Below are 20,756 nucleotides of genomic sequence, written 5' to 3'. Positions count from 1 at the left end.
ATAGGAGGTGGAGACTGGCTGCAGTGAGCAGCCTGGCCCTCACCGTTAATGACAGGCTGCAGCTATTGCGCTGCAGCGTGTCATTGACCCCTTAAACGCCGCAACATTTAAGTGTAAGTTACAGGGGCAGTCCACTGTCACTTACCGATCGGGGGTCCCCTGTCACACTGCAGGGGTCCCGATCTCTGTATCGGAGCTCCAGAGGTCTCTTACCTGCCTCCATGCGGTCCGATCGGCTTTCTGCTCATTGAGCCTGCCACAGGCCTATTACACTGATCAATGCTATGCCTACGGCACAGCAATGATCAGTGTATGTAATGTAATAAGTGTATGTAAAAGCCCCCCAGGGGGATTTAAAATGCGTATTAAAAAAGTAAAAAAAAGTTTTTATAAGTACCCCAAAGCATATAGCCAGCCTGTGTGCTCACCCCCTCCCATATAGCCCCCTTGTAGTATAAAGCCCCTGTGTGCTCTCCCCCTCCCATATAGCCCCCCCTGTGTGCTCTACCCCTTCCATATAGCCACCTTGTAGTATAAAGCCCCTCTGTGCTCTCCTCCTCCTATATAGCCCCCCCTGTAGTATATAGAACCGTGTGCTCTCCCCCTGTAGTATATAGCCCCCCTGTGTGCACTCACCCTCCCATAAAGCCCCCTTGTAGTATAAAGCCCTTGTGTGCTCTCCCCCTCTCATAAAGCCCCTCTGTAGTATATAGCCCCCTGTGTGCTCTCCCCCTGTAGTATATAGCCCCCTGTGCACTCTCCCCAGTAGTATATAGCCTCCCCTCGTGCTCCCCCCCTCCCATATAGCCCCCTGTATTATATAGCCCCCCTGTGTGCTATCCCCTTGTAGTATATAGCCTTCCTGTGCGCTCTCCCCCAGTAGTATATAGCCCCCCTGTAGTATATAGCCCCCCTGTGCTCTCCCCCTCCCATATAGCCCCCCTGTGTACTCTCCCCCTTTAGTATATAGCCCCCCTGTGCTCTCCCCCTCCCATATAGCCCCCTGTGTGCTCTCCCCCTATAGTATACAGCCCCCCTGTATGCTCTCCTTTTCCCAAATAGCCCCCTGTATTATATAGCCCCCCTGTGTGCTCTCCCCCTCCTATATAGCCCCCCTGTAGTATATAGCCCTCCTGTGTGCTCTCCCCCTGTAGTATATAGCCCCCCTGTGCGCTCCCCCCAGTAGTATATAGCCCCCCTCGTGCTCTCCCCCTTCCATATAGCCCCCATGTGTGCTCTCCACTTGTAGTATACAGCCCCCCTGTGTGATCTCCCCCTCCCATATAGCCCCGTGTGCTCTACCCCTCCCACATAGCCCCCCATATTATATAGCCCCCCTGTGTGCTCTACCCCTCCCATATTATATAGCCCCCCTGTGTGCTCTCCCCCTTGTAGTATATAGCCCCCCTGTGCTCTCCCCCTCCCATATAGCCCCCCCTGTATTATATAGCCCCGTGTGCTCTCCCCCTGTAGTTTACATCCCCCCTGTATGCTCTCCCCCTCCCAAATAGCCCCCTGTATTATATAGCCCCCCTGTTTGCTCTCCCCCTCCCATATAGCCCCCCTGTAGTATATAGCCCCCCTGTGTGCTCTCCCCTGTAGTATATAGCCCCCCTGTGCGCTCCCTCAGTAGTATATAGCCCCCCTTGTGCTCTCCCCCTTCCATATAGCCCCCGTGTGCTCTCCACTTGTAGTATATAGCCTTTCTGTGAGCTCTCCCCAAGTAGTATATAGCCCCCCTGTGTGCTCTCCCCTGTAGTATATAGCCCCCTGTGCTCTCCCCCTCCCATATAGCCCCCCTGTGTGCTCTCCCCCTGTAGTATATAGCCCCCTGTGCTCTCCCATATAGCCCCCCCTGTATTATATAGCCCCCCCCCGTGTGCTCTTGCCTTGTAGTATACAGCCCCCCTGTGTGATCTCCCCCTCCCATATTATATAGCCCCCCTGTGTGCTCTACCCCTCCCATATAGCCCCCCTGTAGTATATAGCCCCCTGTGTGCTCTACCCCTGTAGTATATAGCCCCCCAGTGTGCTTTCCCCCTCCCATATAACCCCCCTGTAGTATATAGCCCCCCTGTGTGCTCTCCCCCTATAGATGGCCCCTTTGTACATGTCACCTGGACAAAAAGAAAAAACTAACCACAACTCACCTAGCACCTCGCTTCCCCGCTGCAGCTGTCTTCTTCTCTCAACCTGCCGGCCTGGCCCCCGGATGATACACGTCCTGGGGATTCCCCAGCAGAGCGTGCACCGGAAGTACAGGCCGGCGGCGTACACTGAGGTCACTGGTGCGCACTCTGCTGGGGAATCCCCGGGACGTCCCCAGAGAGCGCTTATCAGCCGGGGCCGGGCCGACACTGCCCCCAGCCTCACAGGCATACTGAAATCTAAGGACAGTACGCCTATGGGGCGGGAGGCACTGCGTTGGGGAGCGGGACACATGGGGGCCGTCCCGGTACAGCGGGACATTATTGTTGCGCCAAATCCGGGTGGTTGGGTGGTCTGGGGTCTGGACAGTTGGCCTCCGCGGTCCAGGTTCGGACCGCAGTCCTCCAGTTGAGGACCCCTGATATAGTGCATTACGTAGACACAGGAACCCCCCAAACGTTACCATATTGCATTCTTTTTTTACAATTTCACCTATTTATATCTTCATAAATAACAATTTTGGGGTTCCATCATACATGTTATGGTTAAATGAAAGACGCCATTACAAAGTACAACTATTCCTGAAAAAAACAAGCCCTTACATGGCCCTGTAGATAGAAAACTGAAACTGCTAGAGCTCTTAGAAGGGGAGGAGGAAAAAACAAAAGCGCAAAGATCAAAATTTGCGCGGTCCACTGGGTCATTTTGGGCCTGGTCCTCAAAGGGTTAATGTCCCTCATGTTTCCTGTCACAGAATAAAATGAGCAGTGCACAAGTAATGAGAAATAAAACAGCTATGGATAACACAGGGCAGGGGAGACAAACTAAAACTGGCCTGGCCTTATCACAAACATAAAGAAGTGTTCTGAAGCGGCGATAGACAGCACTGGAGCCCATGACCACAACCAATCACATTCCAGCAGCCACATTCCTGGCGCGCACACAACTGAAAGCAGACAGCGGATTGGTTGCAGCGCGCTTCTCTTCAGTAGTTTCCATAAATGAGATAACGCCGCAGGACGTCTATACAGCGCCCTCTAGAGGCCGGAACTGGAACAACACTAGATTTCCTGAGACTTCTCCCCTGGGAATAAGGAAGGGCACAAGTTGCCTCCTATTGTGAGGCGCAGCCATCTCTGCGGAGGCCCCGACGCCATGTGAGACGGGATAAACACTGTAATGGCGCGCACTTGTCATTGAGCGCAGCCTCTAACGCTGATTGGCTGCCCTCATCCTCCAGCAGCCGGAAGGCGGAAGTGTGTGCACCGGTGAGCTGGCTGCTGCTGCGGTGGCAGGATGATCGGGGACCTACTGCTGTTCGGGTAAGAGCGGGCACAGGACGTGGTGTCTGTGAGGACATACGGGTTCTGGCCAGGCTGGGGCCCTCGCTGTCGGATGACGTCACCTTAGAGCTCAGGGCTCTGCTGTGATGACGTCATCTGTTTACATTCCGGTGGTATGGCAGTGTGCACTGTACTAGTGTTTATCTGATCTTGTCCTGCACTGCGCCTACCCCTAAATCCTTAAAGGGGCTTCCTAGTCAGCTCTATGGAAGCAGAACCTAACCTCGCTACACTGCTACACTGTAATGTAGTTTGATGTTTCAATGTCTCTTTAAGAACTCTGATCACTTGTAGGTGAATGCAGCCTTGTTAGTTACCATATCTCCCAACATTTTGGACGGCCAAAGAGGGACAGTTTTGGTTCACGCTAGGAAAATTTTGCAGGCATTTCTTTTTAGGTTATGGATGCATTTACACATCCCGGATCTGCTGCAGATTGATGGATTTAGTTATATCGCTATCTGCAAATCTGTAGCGGATCCTGTATGTGTGGGTGCATCCTTAGGTCTCATTCACACATCAGTAGCCTTGTAATTGGGGACCCAAAACTGCAGGCAGGATTACAAATGTGTTTCAGTTACTGTCCGCATTTGCAGGTACCCCCTGTCATATCGGTGACACAGACACACAATGGCTTCATTGTTTTGTTGCAGCATGGATCATGTACCCAAATGGTCCAGAAACACCTACAGATGTGTGTATGGGGCCATAGAACTCACTGAGTCTGTCTGCATGTGTGAAAGGGGCCATAATGTTACATGATTCATGTGACTATAACAATTTTTAGGATGCAGCTTGCGCCACATGATGAAATAATAAGCAAGTTTGGGTCTATTATACAGTAAGAAACCAGACACTTTCAAGAGCAACATAGAAAGTTTATTAATGCAAATGGAATTCCTAGGTCAAAAGTAGGGACTGTCCCTCCAGAAGATGGACACTTGGGAGGTATGAGTTACATCCAGGATGGGAACCTTTGGAGAACTACAATTACCATCATGCCTGGGAAGCCAAAAGATGATGTTGTTTGAGCCGTGCAGTCAGGAAAGCAGGGCTGTGGAGTGGGTAAGCTGCAGCTCTGACTCCGACTCCTGAATTTTATCAGGGACCAACTCCGACTCCTGCGCCTTCATAAATGGCCAGTCACATAGCAGGAGAGTTATTTTATCACACTGGCTCAGCAGCTGCTCCCTAAGGCCCCGTTCACACAGAGCAAAAAAGGACGGAAAAATCCGCCTTTGACAGTCTATGGGTGGGGCGCGCTGCATCTCTTGGCGCTGACAAATGAACATGTTAATTCTTCAGCGCGGGGAGAGGAGCCGTATGCACCTCCTATAGACTGTCATTATGACACGGAGGCTGGCGGCATTCCGCCTTTCTTGCTCTGTGTGAACGGGGCCTTATGTCCTACATGGTCCTGGGGCGACTTCTGAGGGAATAAGGAAAGATAAAAGCAGCTTCTCCTGTGTGTGCAGTGGATGCAGCCAGTCTCCAGCCTCCATGTCCTGAACTACTCACAACTAGACTAGAAGGAGCAGGTGGTCTTTTCCTGCTGACAGTCTTCTATGTTTCTAACTAAACATTCACCATATACAAAGGGATAATGCTAACAATGCCAAATACCTGTAATATAGATGTCAGCCATAGTGATATACAGGGGGCCACACATAGTGATACAGAGGGGTCAGCCATAGGCCTAAAATTATCAGCTCCTGTCAGAGTCCACGGTCCTAAATCATTGCAGTACCACAGGAACTACCCACTCAGCTAGTCAGTGACTGCAGCTGTGCCCTGCCTCACTCACTTATTGGCTGAGCGGGCATTTCTTAGTGGGGCAGTAACCTCACAGAATGAGGGGACCGGCAGGGGATTGTGAGCCGTCATGCTGCACTACGAGGGCAGGTAAATAGGACTTCTTTATAATGATCTCACTACCCCCTGTCCCTCCTGAATGTTTCACTGTTGCCCAGAATTAAATTTCTGCCTATCTCTCTCTCTAACACACACACACACATTCAGCCTGCTGCAGCCATAACACACGCACGCAGGCACACACACACACATGCAGCCTGCTGCAGCCATAACGCACGCATGCAGGCAGGCACACACACACACACAGCCTGCTGCAGCCATAACGCACGCACACACACACAGCCTGCTGCAATCATAGCATACACACACGCAGCCATAGCGCGCAAGCACACACACACACACACACACACACACACATAGCCTGCTGCAGCCATAGCGCACACACACAGCCTGCTACAGCCATAACACGCACGCGCACACACACACACACACAGCCTGCTGCAGCCATAACACGCGCACACACACAGCCTGCTGCAGCCATAACACACGCACGCACACAGCCTGCTGCAGCCATAACACGTGCACACACACACACAGCCTGCTACAGCTATAACATTTGCACACACACACACACACAGCCTGCTGCAGCCATAACATGCACACACACACACACAGCCTGCTGCAGCCATAACATGCGCACACACACACAGCCTGCTGCAGCCATAATATGCGCACACAGCCTGCTGCAGCCATAATATGCGCACACAGCCTGCTGCAGCCATAATATGCGCACGCAGCCTGCTGCAGCCATAACATGCGCACACAACCTGCTGCAGCCATAACACGCTCACACACAGCCTGCTGCAGCCATAACATGCGCACACAGCCTGCTGCAGCCATAACCCCCGCGCGCACACACACAGCCTGCTGCAGCCATAGCACACGCACACACACACAGCCTGCTGCAGCCATAACACGCAAACAAAGCCTGTTGCAGCCATAGTACACTAAAGAAAAACCCACAACACACACTTCTTCCAGAGAGAAAACACCACCTTGAGGACAGCGGTAACTGCTACACTACTTATGACTTCTCCTCCTCTATATTACACAGGATATCTTCATATTACACTGCTGCTTATATACAATTATCCAGCAAGAGAACAGCACAGATCTCCCCCCACATATTGGACTCTTTCAGCTCAGAAACAAGCTGCCAAATAGTGACCAACAACATCTCCCCAACCACTCATATCTAATAGGGCCAGTGATTTATTACTGATATAGGAAAGATCCTTAGATTAATAGAACATAAAATATATTAATGATGAACATTTCTAAAATTCTTATGAAAAAAATGTATAGCACGGTACCGTGTTAGCCAGAAAAATCCCTAAAGTATTTACCACAATATAAAATTCCTATGAAAACTCAATCGTAAAAATTTGGAAGTTGGAGTCTGTACATTTTTTTTCTGACTCCACAGCCCAGCAGGAAAGCAGCCTGTGATGCTGCCTGATTTTTAGCTATAAATGTAGTGACAGGACCTCTTTAAGAGAATGGCAACTATGCATAATGAATGGTGGGTTAAACATCCAGCACTGGAGACCTGGTCTGGATAAGGGGTTGGACTTCTCAAAGAGGTGTTCTATTGGAGAGATTTCACTGTATATTGTTTGTATTTGTGCTCATGCCTTAAAGGGAACCATTCACCCCGTGGCCCCCGTTAGAAACAGACAAACAGTTACATAAAGGTCAATATACTTACCATATCGCTCCCGGTCCCGTCCCGGATCTCGTTGTTGACACGGAGAAATCGCCGATTCTTCTTCTCCCGCCCATTATGGTAATGAGCTGAGATGAGTCCAACGTCCATAGGAAACGACGGACGAGTCCAACTTATTCATGAGGTCCTCTTCTCGTCGCCGCCCATCCACGCCTCCTGGAACTTGATTGACGTCTTCAGTCTTCAGTCTCCTCACGAATTCCCGCGCAGGCGCCGTTGCGAAGGTCTCGTCATCTCTTCTGCGCCTGCGCGGTAAACAGGATACGTGCTTGTGACGTTCCTGTGTACCCCGCATGTGCGAAGTCCAACATGTCACTTCAGCTCTGACAATCGGCGCACGCGCAGTAAACATTGAAGCTGTGGAGCGGCTTCAATTGTGAACTGCGCATGCGCCGAAAACGACCGTCACGGCGCCTGCGCGGGATCCGGCGAGAAGAAAGAAGACGAGGAGGAAGAAGACCCGGCGTCAATCAAGTGTCGGAGGCGGGGAGAAGGCTGGACTTCGGGCCGGCGGCGCTCATTACCATAATGGGCGCGAGAAGAAGAATCAGCGATTTCTCCGTGTCAACAACGAGATCCGGGACGGGACCGGGAGCGATATGGTAAGTATATTGACCTTTATGTAACTGTTTGTCTGTTTCTAACGGGGGCCACGGGGTGAATGGTTCCCTTTAAGTGTCAGTAACCCCTGTAGTCTTGTCAAATGGTTTGTTAGGGTTTGGTGTTTACTGATGGTTAGACAGAGCTGGAAAAAGAACTCTGGGAAGCACTTCACTTCCTAGCTAATTGCCTTTTCCATCTTGCAGCAGGAGACAGTCTTCATTGTAAGTTCATCTCCTGCAGCAAGACAGAGATCAGAACGAGCCGGACAGTGAAGGGTTTAGACAAGCACTTCTCCCGCCTTGTTCTCCTGATCAGTGGCGGTCTCAGCAGACCCCCATCAGGTAAATGAGCTGGAAGAAGAGCGATGTAGCATATTTACTTGCCAGTGATCTCCGTCCAGGCTGTCTGGATGGAGATTATTGACAGCAGGGAAGCACCCACATCTCCACACAGGTTTCCCCAGTGTTCTCAGCAGTGAGGCTCCCACTGATCAAAACCTTCGACCCGTCACTGTGTAAATGTTTTTTATTATGACAATTACTCTTTAAGGCCGCATTCCTGCATTTGCGATCTCAATGTGAACAGAACCATGACCCTATTTCTTCACAAATTTGGGCTTTTGATGTTACTTCTTATCGACTACTTATTGGTGAAGAAATGTGGCCATAGTTTCAGCCGCATTCAGGATTGCAAATGTGGAAATGCAGCTGAATAAACAGGAACTGAGCTACTAGGTTATATTACTGCAGTATATAACTGGAATTCTCTGTCTTTCCTCAATAACAGGACGCTGTTGGTGAATGCAGGAGCGGTATTAAACTTCAAATTGTAAGTTCATGTTAGTTTATTTGCCAGGTATAATGGTTACAACTGGGTAATTGATTCTGCCAATTACTCACTAAGGCCCGGTTCACACTGAGCAAAAACGGCGGAATTCCGCTGCGGACCTCTCCGACGAGGAATCCCGCCGTGCTCAGTGTCCTGCAGTGAGTGAATGGGTGGGCACGCGTGCGTCTGCTCCCTCCACTCTCTGCTCAAAGAAATGACATGTCAATTCTTTGAGCGGAGAGGGGAGTAAGCGGACACGCGCGCGCACTCTCTCATTCACTCACTGTAAGACACTGAGCACGGCGGTAATCCGCGACGGAGAGGTCCACAGCGGAATTCTGCCGTTTTTGCTTAGTGTGAATTGGGCCTAAAGGAGAAATTCGGCTAGGGGAAACTAAAAAAGACACTTAGCTTACCTGTCCCCATGCCCGCTTTGTGCTGCATGACTGAGCTGAGGGCTGCCATACGCCGTCAGGGTTCTGGGTATGTCACAACCCGATTGAAACTTCACAAGTGGCTGGGATTTAGCCTGTTCAGCCAATCAGTGACTGCAGTGATGTCCCGCTCAAGTCACTGACTGGCAAAGTGGGTCAACCATCATCTTGGTTATGACGTAGCCAAAGGGGAGCTGAGAAGACAGCGGGCTGGGGTCCAGGAGCGGGACACAGCGCTGCACAGGCACCTCCACCCCTGGCCCAAAATAATTTTTTTACCTCCCCTCTTACTTCTCCTTTAATGGTATGTTCACATATTCAGGGTTTTAATTGCGATTAACTAAAAAAAAAGCCAGGATGGGATTTCAAAAGAGAAGAAACCTCAGTTTTTACTTTATGACAGTGCCTTCAAAACCTGACTGAACACACCTTAAATCCAGACTTTTTGGGCCTTAAAGTGACACTGTCACCCCCTTTTTGCATTCTGACTTCTTTACACAGGTGTAAAAGGTAAATTTAGCAGTTTCCATACCTTTTTATATTTTTTCATATTTTATATCATATGTCATGGTGCTTGTTCCAGTAAAAAGTTATCTTTTATCAGCCGCAGATTGTGCTAAGTGGGCCACCGTTGGCCCCCCTTCCATGATGTCATAGGCACATAGGCCCTGGCCCCTCGATGCCCATTGGTATGGGCCATCCTAGAGGGGGTGGGGCCTAGACCTTTAGGCCAGCCAGTTTCAATGGTCGGTGAGGAGGTGGGGCCAATGTGTCTATGATGTCATGGAGGGGCGTGACCAATGGTGATTATGTGGGTGGGGCTAAGCTGTGCTGATGCTGTGAAGCCTCGCCAACTTATCTTAATCTGCAGTTTTAAAAAGATTACTTTTTACTTGAACAAGCACCATGACTTATGATGTAAAATAAGGTATGAAAACTGCTAAATTTACCCATTACACCTGTGTAGAGAAGTCAGAATGCAAAAAGGGGGTGACAGTGTCACTTTAAAGTAGCAGATGGTTTAATCTGTCCTGGTTGGGTATTGCAGTGCGGCTCTGTTAAAGGGAATTAATCACTAATCGCTAAATCGTCCATGCAGCCAAGTATATAGTGTCAGAAGGCCCCCAGCACTCTTCCCAAACATGTAAGTGATCGCTAACAGCTTTCCTCCTAGCCACTGAAAATCTCCTGCGCAGTATGTAAATGAACCTTATGTAGACATCGAGGTGTTCCTCCAACACCAAACTAGTCATGGCTGGCATGAAAATCCAGTGTAATCACGCCTCTCGGTGCTCAGGGGCAGCCCCTCTGCGACACTGCAGGCTCCTACAGTGAGAATTGTGCCCAGAAAGGTATGACTACACAGGATTTTCAAGCCAGCCATGACTACTTTGTTGCTGGAGGAGCCAGGAGACTTTCAGAGGCTAGGAGGAAAGCTGTTAGTGATTACTTACATGTTTGGAAACAGTACTGGGGGCTTTCTGACACTATATACATAGCTGCATGGCCTATTTAGCAGTGATTAGTTCCCTTTTAATTGGAAACTTAGCAGGTTCGAAGCATCTAACCTGCTGATATGTCACTATAGTGCACGAGGCGCTGAGGATAAAGGTAAGTTTCTTACCTTTATCCTCAGCGCAGTTTTCAGAAACTTTGTAGTTTATTAGATATTTAAATTAGGCGTTTTGGCCCACTGGGGTACTTACACCCTCAGTGCACTGATTCCCCCCTAGCCGTCCTGCCCCTTCTAATGAATATTCATCCATCTCTACACTAGATTGATGAGTGCCATATGAACAGGGTGGATAAAAATCAATGATTTTTTTAAAAAAATCAAAAAAATCGGATTTTTTTGATTTAAATCGGATTTTTTTGATTTAAATCGGATTTTTTTCAATAAACTGCTTTTTGAGGAAAATATTTTACCATCCAAAGGTTCTTCCATCATGAGATAAAGCGGAGTTGTTTAACTCAGTAGAATAAAGGCTGTATATGTTCTCAAATGTTACAACATGAACAGAGTTGAGAAAAAGACCTTAATCCTATTGTTCTACAAACCTATGAATACAGAATCATCCCCTTCAGTACCAAGTCCAAGAAGTTAGACAATATGTTTCTGATTGTTTGGACTATTTTTTTTTTTTTTTTTTTTTTTTGTTTAGCCAAATTAGTTAACATGGATGTTTGTTTAACCCCTTAACGACATCGGGCGTACCCATACGCCCCCGTTGCCTGGGCTTTAACGCAAACGGGCGTATGGGTACGCCCGATGTTTCCCCGATCGCTGCGTGTTCACACACAGCGGTCGGGGAAGATGGCCTGCTATAAATCATAGCAGGCCATCATAGCTTCACGGCACGGGGGGTGGTTAACACCCCCCGTGCTTACGATCGCTGCTATAGGCTGATCAATTCAGATCAGCCAATAGCGGCGATCGGAACCTTTCCGGGTCATCGGTGACCCGATGACCCGGAAAAAAAATGGCGGTCGGTGCTGTCCGAGGACGGCACCGACCGCCATTACTGTAAAAAGTAATGGTGATCGCCGTGCCACCGGCCCGATCGCCGTGAACGGCCGGCCGGCCGTTCACGGCGATCGGGCCGGTGGCACGGCGATCAGAGTCCCACAATATAGTAAATACCTGCCCTGGACCCCTCAGCTAGGTAGCCGAGGGGTCCAGAGCAGGTATTTGTACATTACTCACCTGTCCCGGGCTCCTGATCGGCGTCTTCCGGGTTCGCGGCGTCCTCCGTCATTCCGTTCGGTCTTCGGGTCTTTCCGGCGGTCCCCGTCGTCTTCTTTCGGCTATTTTCGGCTCCAGCCTCGTCATTTTCCGGATTTTGCGCTCTGCTGCCCCCTAGCGGCTGATATGTGTAATACACTTATCAGCAGCTACAGGGATATTCAGAATGTAGAAAAAGGGGGGGGGGGTTTTTCCAAATTTTTTTTTTTCTATTTTCCGCACCCTATCGCCGCTGAGTGTTGATCAGCATCGCACGAAAGTGCGCTGCTAATCAGCAACTCCTCCTTTTTGGCGTAGGGTGTTTTTTTTCTATATCCTACTGCCACGGTCTGCTTATAAGTGCCGCACATAAGTGCGCCATTTATCAGCAACTCCTTTGTTGGCGTAGGTTTTTTTTTTATACTTACTGTAAAAAATCACGTAAAAAACACTACATTACACCACACTACATTGAATAAAGTTTGACACTACACCACTACATACCCATATACCAATCCCCGTATAAAGATGGCCCCCAGGGTGTTTTCGGCGTCAGAGGGATACGTTATTATTACCTCCGACACCGAAACAGCCAGTGAGGATGAATGGGGGGGATCCTTCTTTCCTCCATTCATCCTCATCATCCAGTGACGTGTCTGGGAGTAGCGTAGCGTACGCTGCCCCCCAGACACGTCTTTTCCGCCAGTACCGTCCCAATAAGAGATCACAGTATGGTGTGAAATTCTACAAACTCTGTGAGCGTACCTCTGGGTACACTTACAGATTTCGGGTACGTGCACACTGCGGAATGGCGAAGGATAACCCTTCGTGCATTCCGCAGCTGGCACCCGCCGGCGGACTAATGCGGGCGCATGTCTCTACCCGTGTCATAGACTCCAATCTATGCACGGGCGGAATCCGTCGTCCATCCAAAGAATGAACACGTTGGACGGAGAGCGGAATCCGCCCGTGCATAGAATGGAGTCTATGACACGGACGGAGACGTGTGCCTGCATCAGTCCGCCGGCGGGTGCCAGCTGTGGAATGCACGAAGGGTTATCTGTCGCGATTCCGCAGTGTGCATGTACCCTTAGAGTGTATGTAGGAAGGGACACCCGAATCCAGCCCCCAGATGCCCCCTCCCCCCCCCCCCATCCTCGGAGTTAGTGGGAAGATCGTCCGGGAACTGATCTTCCTACTGCTGGATAAAGGTCACCACCTGTACGGGGATAACTTTTATACCAGCACCCCCTCTTCCGGTCCCTCGCTGCCCTGTAGCTTGCGGCACGATCCGAACATATCAGAAATAGTAATAGCGCCCTAATATTTAGCAGCCATGGAGCGGACCCAGCGCTTCTGGATATGAAGGACCCCGTATCGCACCAGGACAACATTTTCCAGGTGACGTCCCCCACACTGGAGAACAGGAGACCCCAGAAGAAGTGCAGAGTGTGGCGTAACAGGGGGATCAGGAAGGACACCATTTTCCAGTGTGACACCTGTCCTGATCACCCCGGCCTCTGCATACTGGATCGCTCCAAGGCGCACCACACGTCACTGGGGTTCTACATTATCTAAATTCTGTCCCTTATTCCTATTTCAGGGGTCACGTTGATCCAGGGATTATTCTGATCGCCAATATGGAGTCGGGAAGGAATTTTTCCCCTGTGATGAGGCTACTGTCGTCTGCCTCACGAGGATTTTTTGCCTTCCTCTGGATCAACACAGGTTGAGTTTGATGGACTCCTGTCATGTCCAACCTTATAAACTAATAATTGCCCTAATACCCCCAAATAAATTAGAATTGTCCCTTTTCCCCAGCTAAGTAGGTATGGCCGCCATTCCCATTAGAGGATGCCATGATGCAATTACAAAGCCTCTGTGCGGCCAGGACAGTAGAAACCCCCCACAAGTGACCCCATTCTGGAAACTACACCCCATAAGGAATCTAAGAAGGGGGGCAGCGGGGATATGGCCCCCTGGTGACGGCCACATTTGGGACGTGAAAGTGAAAAAAATTGTATTTTTTATTTTCTCGGCACATGTTCTACGTAAGTGCCCGTCACCAGGGGGGTCCATATGCTCACTGCACCCCTTGTTAGATTCCTTATGGGGTGTAGTTTCCAGAATGGGGTCACTTGTCGGGGGTTTCTACTGTCCTGGCAGCACAGGAGCTTTGTAATTGCGACATGGCCTCCATCCTCCATTCCAGCCTCTAAATGGCGCTCTGTCCCTTTGGTGACTTGCCCTGTGCCCATATGGCACATTATGCCCACATGTGGGGTATTTTCGTACTCAGGGGACACTACCCTACACGTTTTGTGTTCATTTTCTTTTTTAACCCCTTGTGGAAATGGAAAAAAATCAAGGCTAGACCAACATTTAGTGTAATTTTTGTAAAATTTTACTCTAAATTATTAATCTTGTCATGTTTTTTCATTTTCACAAGGGGTTAAAAGATAAAAAAAAAACATTTAATGTGTAGAGCAATTTCCCCTGAGTACGGAAATACCCCACATGTGGACATAAAGCGCCATGCGGGTGCAGGGTAAGCCTCCGAAGGGAAGAAGCGCCATTTGGTTTTTGAAGGCTGGATTTGGATGGAATGGATTTCGAGGGGCCATGTTGCATTCAAAAGGCCCCTGTGTTGCCAAGACAGTTGAAACCCCCCACAAGTGACCCCATTATGGAAACTGCACCCCTCAAGGAATGTAACAAGGGGTGTAGTGAGCATATGGACCCCACTGGTGACGGACACAAATGTGGAACAATGTGGCGTGAAAATGAAATATTACATTTTTTACACTATAATGTTGGTTTAGCCTTGAATATATCATTTTCACAAGGGGTTAAAAGAGGAGAAAAAAAACAAAATGTGTAGCGCAATTTCCCCCGAGTCCGTAAATACCCCACTTGTGTACATAAAGCGCCATTCGGGTGCAGGGTAAGCCTCCGAAGGGAAGGAGCACCATTTCGTTTTTGAAGGCTGGATTTGGATGGAATGGATTTTGAGGGGCCATGTTGCATTCAAAAGGCCTCTGTGTTGCCAAGACAGTTGAAAACCCCCCACAAGTGACCCCATTATGGAAACTACACCCCTCAAGGAATGTAACAAGGGGTGTAGTGAGCATATGGACCCCACTGGTGACGGGCACAAATGTGGAACAATGTGGCGTGAAAATGAAATATTACATTTTTTACACTATAATGTTGGTCTAGCCTTGAATTTATCATTTTCACAAGGGGTTAAAAGAGAAAAAAAAACACACAAAATGTGTAGAGCAATTTCCCCCGAGTCCGTAAATACCCCACATGTGGACATAAAGCGCCATGTGGGCGCAGGGCAAGCCTCCGAAGGGAAGGAGCGCCATTTGGATTTTGGAGGCTGGATTTGGCCAGAATGAATGATGAACGCCATGTCGCATTTACAGAGCCCTCCTGCTGCCAAAACACTGGAAACCCCCCACAAGTGACCCCATTCTGGAAACTGCACCCCTCAAGGAATCTAACAGGGGGGGAAAAGAGGATATGGACCCCTTGATGACGGGCACATTTGTGCCATGAAAGTGAAAAAATGAAATTTTTCCCTTTCACGTCACATTGTTCCACATTTGTGCCCGTCACCAGTGGGGTCCATATGCTCACTGCCCCCCTTGTTAGATTCCTTGAGGGGTGTAGTTTCCAGAATGGAATCACTTGTGGGGGGTTTCCAGTGTCTTGGCAGCACGAGGGCTCTGTAAATGCGACATGGCCCTTGAAATCCTTTTCAGTGAAATTCAGCTTCCAAAAGCCAATTGGCGCTCCTTCCCTTTGGAGGCTCGTCCTGCGCCCCCTTGGCACTTTATCGCCACATGTGGGGTATTTCTGTACTCGGGAGAAACTGCGCTACACATTTTTTGTCTTTTTTTGCCTCTTATCCCTTTAAGAAAATGAAAAATTGAAGGCTAGAACAACGTTTTAGTGTAAAAAATAAATTTTTCTTTTTTCACGCCATATTGTTCGGAAAATCTGTGAAGCACCTGTGGGGTCCAGATGCTCACCGCACCCCTTGTTACATTCCTTGAGGGGTGTAGTTTTCTGAATGGTGTCCCTTTAGGGGTGTTTTTTAGGTTTTGACACCCCAGAGCCTCTGCCAACCTGAAGTGGTACAGTCAAAAATGACCAAATATAACGGAGGCGTTGAAATTCACTAGGCGCTCCCTTATATCTGAGGCTTGTGGTTGCGTCAAATAGCGCAATAGGGTCACATATGGGGTATTTCTATAAACTGCAGAAACGGGGCAATAATTATTGGGGTGCATTTCTCTGGTAATAGGTTTATAATTATGAAAAATATTGGATTACAATAAAATTTCTGCACAGAAAATTAAAATTTTCAAATTCCTTACACACTTAGCTTTTATTTCTGTGACTCCCCTAAAGGGGTAAAACACTTTCTGGATGTGCTTTTGCAGAGTTTGGGGGGGTGCAGTTTCTGAAATGGGGTGCTTTGTGGGGCTTTCTAACATACAGGCCCCTCAAATACACTTTAAACCTGAACAGGTCCCTAAAAATATCTGATTTTGAAATTTTACTGAAAATTTGGAAATTTGCTGCTAATGTTTTAAGCTCCCTATTGTGTAAAAAAAATGAAAAATAGTTTAATAAATGCCGCCAACATAAAGTAGACATGTTGCTAATGCTATTTAATATATAATTTATGTGGTATAACCACTTTCTGTATACGCAAAAAAGTTTCAAAGTTGGAAAAATGCATTTTTTCACATTTTTTCACATTATTTGGGTTTTTTTCATAAAGATTTGTTATGAGTATCGACTCCAATTTACCAGAAATGTAAAGTACAATGTGTCACGAGAAAACAATCTCAGAATCAGCCGGATAGGTAAAAGCATCCCGAAGGTATTAATGACTAAAGTGACACTGGTCATATTCATAAAATTTGTCTCTGTCATTAAGGCCATTTCAGGCTCTGTCCTTAAGGGGTTAAGCAAATAACGTATGCTGTAATGTTGTTATTGTTTCAGTTGAATAAATCCATTTAAATTGTTATTAAGTTCAGGATTATTTTTCTCCTTCCTAAGTACAACAGAACAGTGGTGTCCAAATATGAATGATTAACCCATTAAACTGGGGAGAAAAAAGTAATATAAAAAGTGATTCTAAAAATCTTCATCTACTTGCATGTTAAAGTAGCAAGAACTAGTTTAGGTAGAAACTTTGATTTAAATCACTGATTTAAATCAAGCCTTCCTGACTAGTGATTTAAATCGTGATTTAAATCGTGATTTAAATCAGTTTGATTTAAAACAAATCCACCCTGCATATGAATATTCATTAGAAGGCATGGGCAGGCTGCCCAGGGCAGATTGGTGCACTGAATGGTAGTTTCTAATACACTACAAAGTTCCTGAAACTGCACTGCACTGTGGATCAAGGTAAGAAACTTGCCTTCATTCTCATTGTCCCTCTAGGGTCAAATCAGCAGGTTAGGCAGGTCAGGATGCATTTCCCTGTAAAATTAATGGGGCTGGGGTGCAGTACCATACACAACATGTGTACAAGTGTAATGCTGTTTTTGACAGAAAGCAGTTGTGTTTTACAATTCTTGACAACCTTAGTAAATACCAGCTACCCAATATATAAATCAAGCAGAGTAGCCAGGAGAATTTCAGAATATTTGTCTCCTTCATAGTTCTATAGATTTGCAGCTGAAAGGCGCACACACAGCATCTGTATAGAACTTTACACATTCCCAGCTGTTCTACTGTTTTCTAGTGCATCTTAATATCTAGAAATAGTTTAAGTTGGAAATTACCAGAAAGTAACTTGACGTGTAATAGTCATTGGTGTTCCTGTGGAGCTTCAGACATCATTATAACAAGTATCCAATTCAGCCAGTGTGCACAACCTGCTTTTTCCATTGCTGCTCTGTGCACCCCCTAGATATCTGGCAAACATACTAATCTGTGCTTTCTGTAAAGGCCCTATTCCACGGAACGATTATCGTTCGTATTCGGCCGATATCGGCCGCTACGGACGATAATCGTCCGGTGGAATAGAGTGCAATGATCAGCCGACATCGTTCATGTCGGCTGATCGTTGCAGTCGCTTGTTTTGTAACATGTTGAAAAACAAGTCGACTGATATAGCAGCGATCTGCTGCCGTCGCTCCGTTGAATAGGAGCATCGGCAGCAGACGCTGCTATATCCTATGGGCTGCCCGGACGATCAGCAATCCCCCGGGCAGCCCCCCCGCAGCTCCCCCGCCGCCCCCTCCCGCACTCACCCGCTCGCTGCAGCCGCGTTGAATAGCGGCGACAGCGAGCGGGGAACGAGGAGCAAACGAGCGCTGAGAGCGCTCGTTTGCTCCTCTAAACGACCTGTGGAATAGGGGCATAAGGCATTGCAGAAAAGAGGAGAGAAGCTGGAGACGTGGCTTTGTGTGGTGGTCTCTCCATTGTAGTTTGATATTTGAAAAATGTTTGCATGTTTCCATATCTTCCATAAACTACAATTGAGATGTCCATGACTGGCTCTTCTTCTTCTTTTGAGTCTTGAACATAGGAGCTGTGTACCTCGATTTCTCCCAACCTCCCAAAGTACCAGTAGTGAAACCCTTAAAGGGATACTCTGGCCATTTAAAATTTTTGATATATTGCTGTCCCCCTGCAGTGTTTTTTGGTCCCCCAAAACTTCTGGGGCAGCAAATGAATTGCAAGCTTTTAGCATTGTTGGACAGTGTCACTAAGACTGGGTATAGCGTCTGTTGAACCACCTCTCTCTGCCTCCTCTCGGGGAGCATGGCTAACAGCACTGAACTGAGACAGGAAGGGGACTGTCCACCAATGAACTAAAGCAATTTTAGAGCATAAAGAAGACAAAGACAAGTTTTATAAAGGTATATGTACATTGTGCAGCATCTAAGCTTGTGGATCGTGCAGAGAACTGCACATAGCATAAGAGGGTAAGATTACTGTGTTAGTTGGAAGTGTTACAATATTACACAGTAGCTCTTAAAGCAAAATAGGTTGTGTTAGGCCCTGTTTAGGAATTTTTCTGAAAGGTGTCCATGCCGGAAATATAGGACATGTCCTATATTTGTCTGGACTTCTGTCATGGATTCCCTATAGAACCCTATGGGGCATCCCCATTTCCAGACAGCTTCGGATGCATGGCAGCCCAGGCCAGCACTAACACTTGGGCAAGTGCTGACGCAGGCCCTTTTACTGTATGTGCTTCTAATCAGGAGTGCATACAGTTTAATGCAGCAATGTGGTTGACCAAGCTGGAAGCCAGTGGCACCTGAGCCTGTCAATCACTCTTGAGGCTGGAGGCAGCATTACACCTCCTCTACCCACAAGAGGCCACTTCCTGCAGGACATACAGCAGCTGATAAGTATGGGGAGACTTGAGCTTTTTCAATAGAAGTAAAATACTAATGTATTAAACTTTCTGAAAGCAGTTGATTTGAAAGAAAAATATTTTTTGCCGGATAACCCCTTTAATTCTTTTTCTGGTAAATTGCATCCATTGAAGATTCATCTTTTTCATATACATTAATCTGCAGAGAGAGTTTTATGTCAACACATAATATTCTCCAACCATTTTTATTTATAGAAGGAAAAAAGAATCCCAGGGATTTGGAGATGATTCCTCAGCAGCAACTACAGGTATGAAAGCTCGCAAACTATTATTTGTGGTAAATACTAACGGAAATGATTTCAGTTACCCCCATAAATCCCTCCACTGTTAAAAAAAAAAAAAATGCACCCCTCAAAGTATTCATAGTAACATTTCACAACTTCATTAAAGGACAACTCCGACGAAAATTTTTTTTAGTTTATTTAACACACATTACAAAGTTATATAACTTTGTAATGTGGTTAAATACCCGACCCCCCCTCCCGGAAGTTAAAGAATATATACATTACCTATTACGATTGTCACGGTCCTCTTCTCCCGGGCGGCATCTGGTGACGACGACGTCAGAGCCGGGGGGCGGTCCGGGTCTTCTTCCTCCTCGGCGTCTTCATAGAGAGTGAATGTGACGGAAAAGGCTGCTGGTGCACATGCGCACCAGCAGCCTTTTCATTGGCTGGAGCGCATCACATGGCTTCCAGCTTGCTCAGTCCTGATTGGCTGAGGTTGCTGGAAGCCATGTGATGCGCTCCAGCCAATGAAAAGGCTGCCGATGCGCAAGCGCACTGGCAGCCTTTTCTATCCCCAGGACCCGGAAGTCAGAGACATTGCTGGACGGCGGTGACGGTGAAGCGGACGGAGTGGCGATCGTCACCGGAGGGATGGTGAGTATGGTGTCTGTGTGTGTCTGTGTTTGTTTTTTTTTGGGGGGGGGGGGTCCCGCCGGAGTTGTCCTTTAACATTTTACGTGTTTCACAGAAATTTAAGCAAGTTGGAGGGGAAATTAAAAAATTTCATTTTGTTTTCTGGCAGATATTCAAGTTAAATCCATTTTTTCTCTAACACAGCAAATACTAACTGAGAAAAGCAATTCACTATTGATTCATCTTTGGCTGGGTTCACACTGCGTTTTTTCAATCCGTTTTTTTTAAAAAAACGGATTGCAAAAACTGATGCAGTTGTGTGCATCCGTTTTTCCGTTGACTTTCATTATAAAAAAAAAAAAAAACGGATCATTTTTTTTTTGACTGACACAAAAACGTTGCTGACACTATTTTTATTTGTCTGTTAAAAAAAAAACGGATCTGTTAAACGGATTGCAAAAACGCAGTGTGAACCCAGCCTTATTCCATTTTTTCAGAAATTCAATGTGCGACACATGACTCAACCACATGCCTCAGACATGACAGAGGCCTGGTGAATTTTGGGGGCTTTTTTTTTTTATTTAGGGTTTTGATATCAAATCACAGAGGGCTTGGGGTGCCAAAATATTTGTGTAAGACAAGTTGACGTTTCCATCTGTACCATTCTGAAGGACAGGTGACACCCTGAATAAACATAATTTAGCAGCTGTTTTTCATAAATTTTTTGATGCCGTTTGCTATATGTTATATATGACATGTTACCTTTTGTCAGGTCGTTACGATTGCCATTTTATATA

General features: G+C 47.3%; 1 protein-coding gene across 1 annotated transcript in view; it reads left to right on the top strand.

Moving 5' to 3' along the window:
• Positions 1 to 3,155: 3,155 nt before the first annotated feature.
• SMIM7 (small integral membrane protein 7) overlaps positions 3,156 to 20,756 on the top strand; it is a 31,513-nt gene continuing 13,912 nt past the window's right edge. Inside the window, exons 1-3 of the mRNA XM_069964422.1 lie at positions 3,156 to 3,470; positions 8,479 to 8,520; positions 19,295 to 19,347. Of these exons, the coding sequence (XP_069820523.1) occupies positions 3,445 to 3,470; positions 8,479 to 8,520; positions 19,295 to 19,347 (121 nt within the window). The 5' untranslated portion in view covers positions 3,156 to 3,444. The remainder of the gene's footprint in view (positions 3,471 to 8,478; positions 8,521 to 19,294; positions 19,348 to 20,756) is intronic.

Source organism: Dendropsophus ebraccatus, chromosome 3 (assembly GCF_027789765.1).
Source record: "Dendropsophus ebraccatus isolate aDenEbr1 chromosome 3, aDenEbr1.pat, whole genome shotgun sequence".
Classification (NCBI taxonomy): Eukaryota; Metazoa; Chordata; class Amphibia; order Anura; family Hylidae; genus Dendropsophus; species Dendropsophus ebraccatus.
The sequence above is the reverse complement of the archived record's forward strand: the minus strand, read 5'-3'. Positions and strand labels throughout refer to the sequence as shown.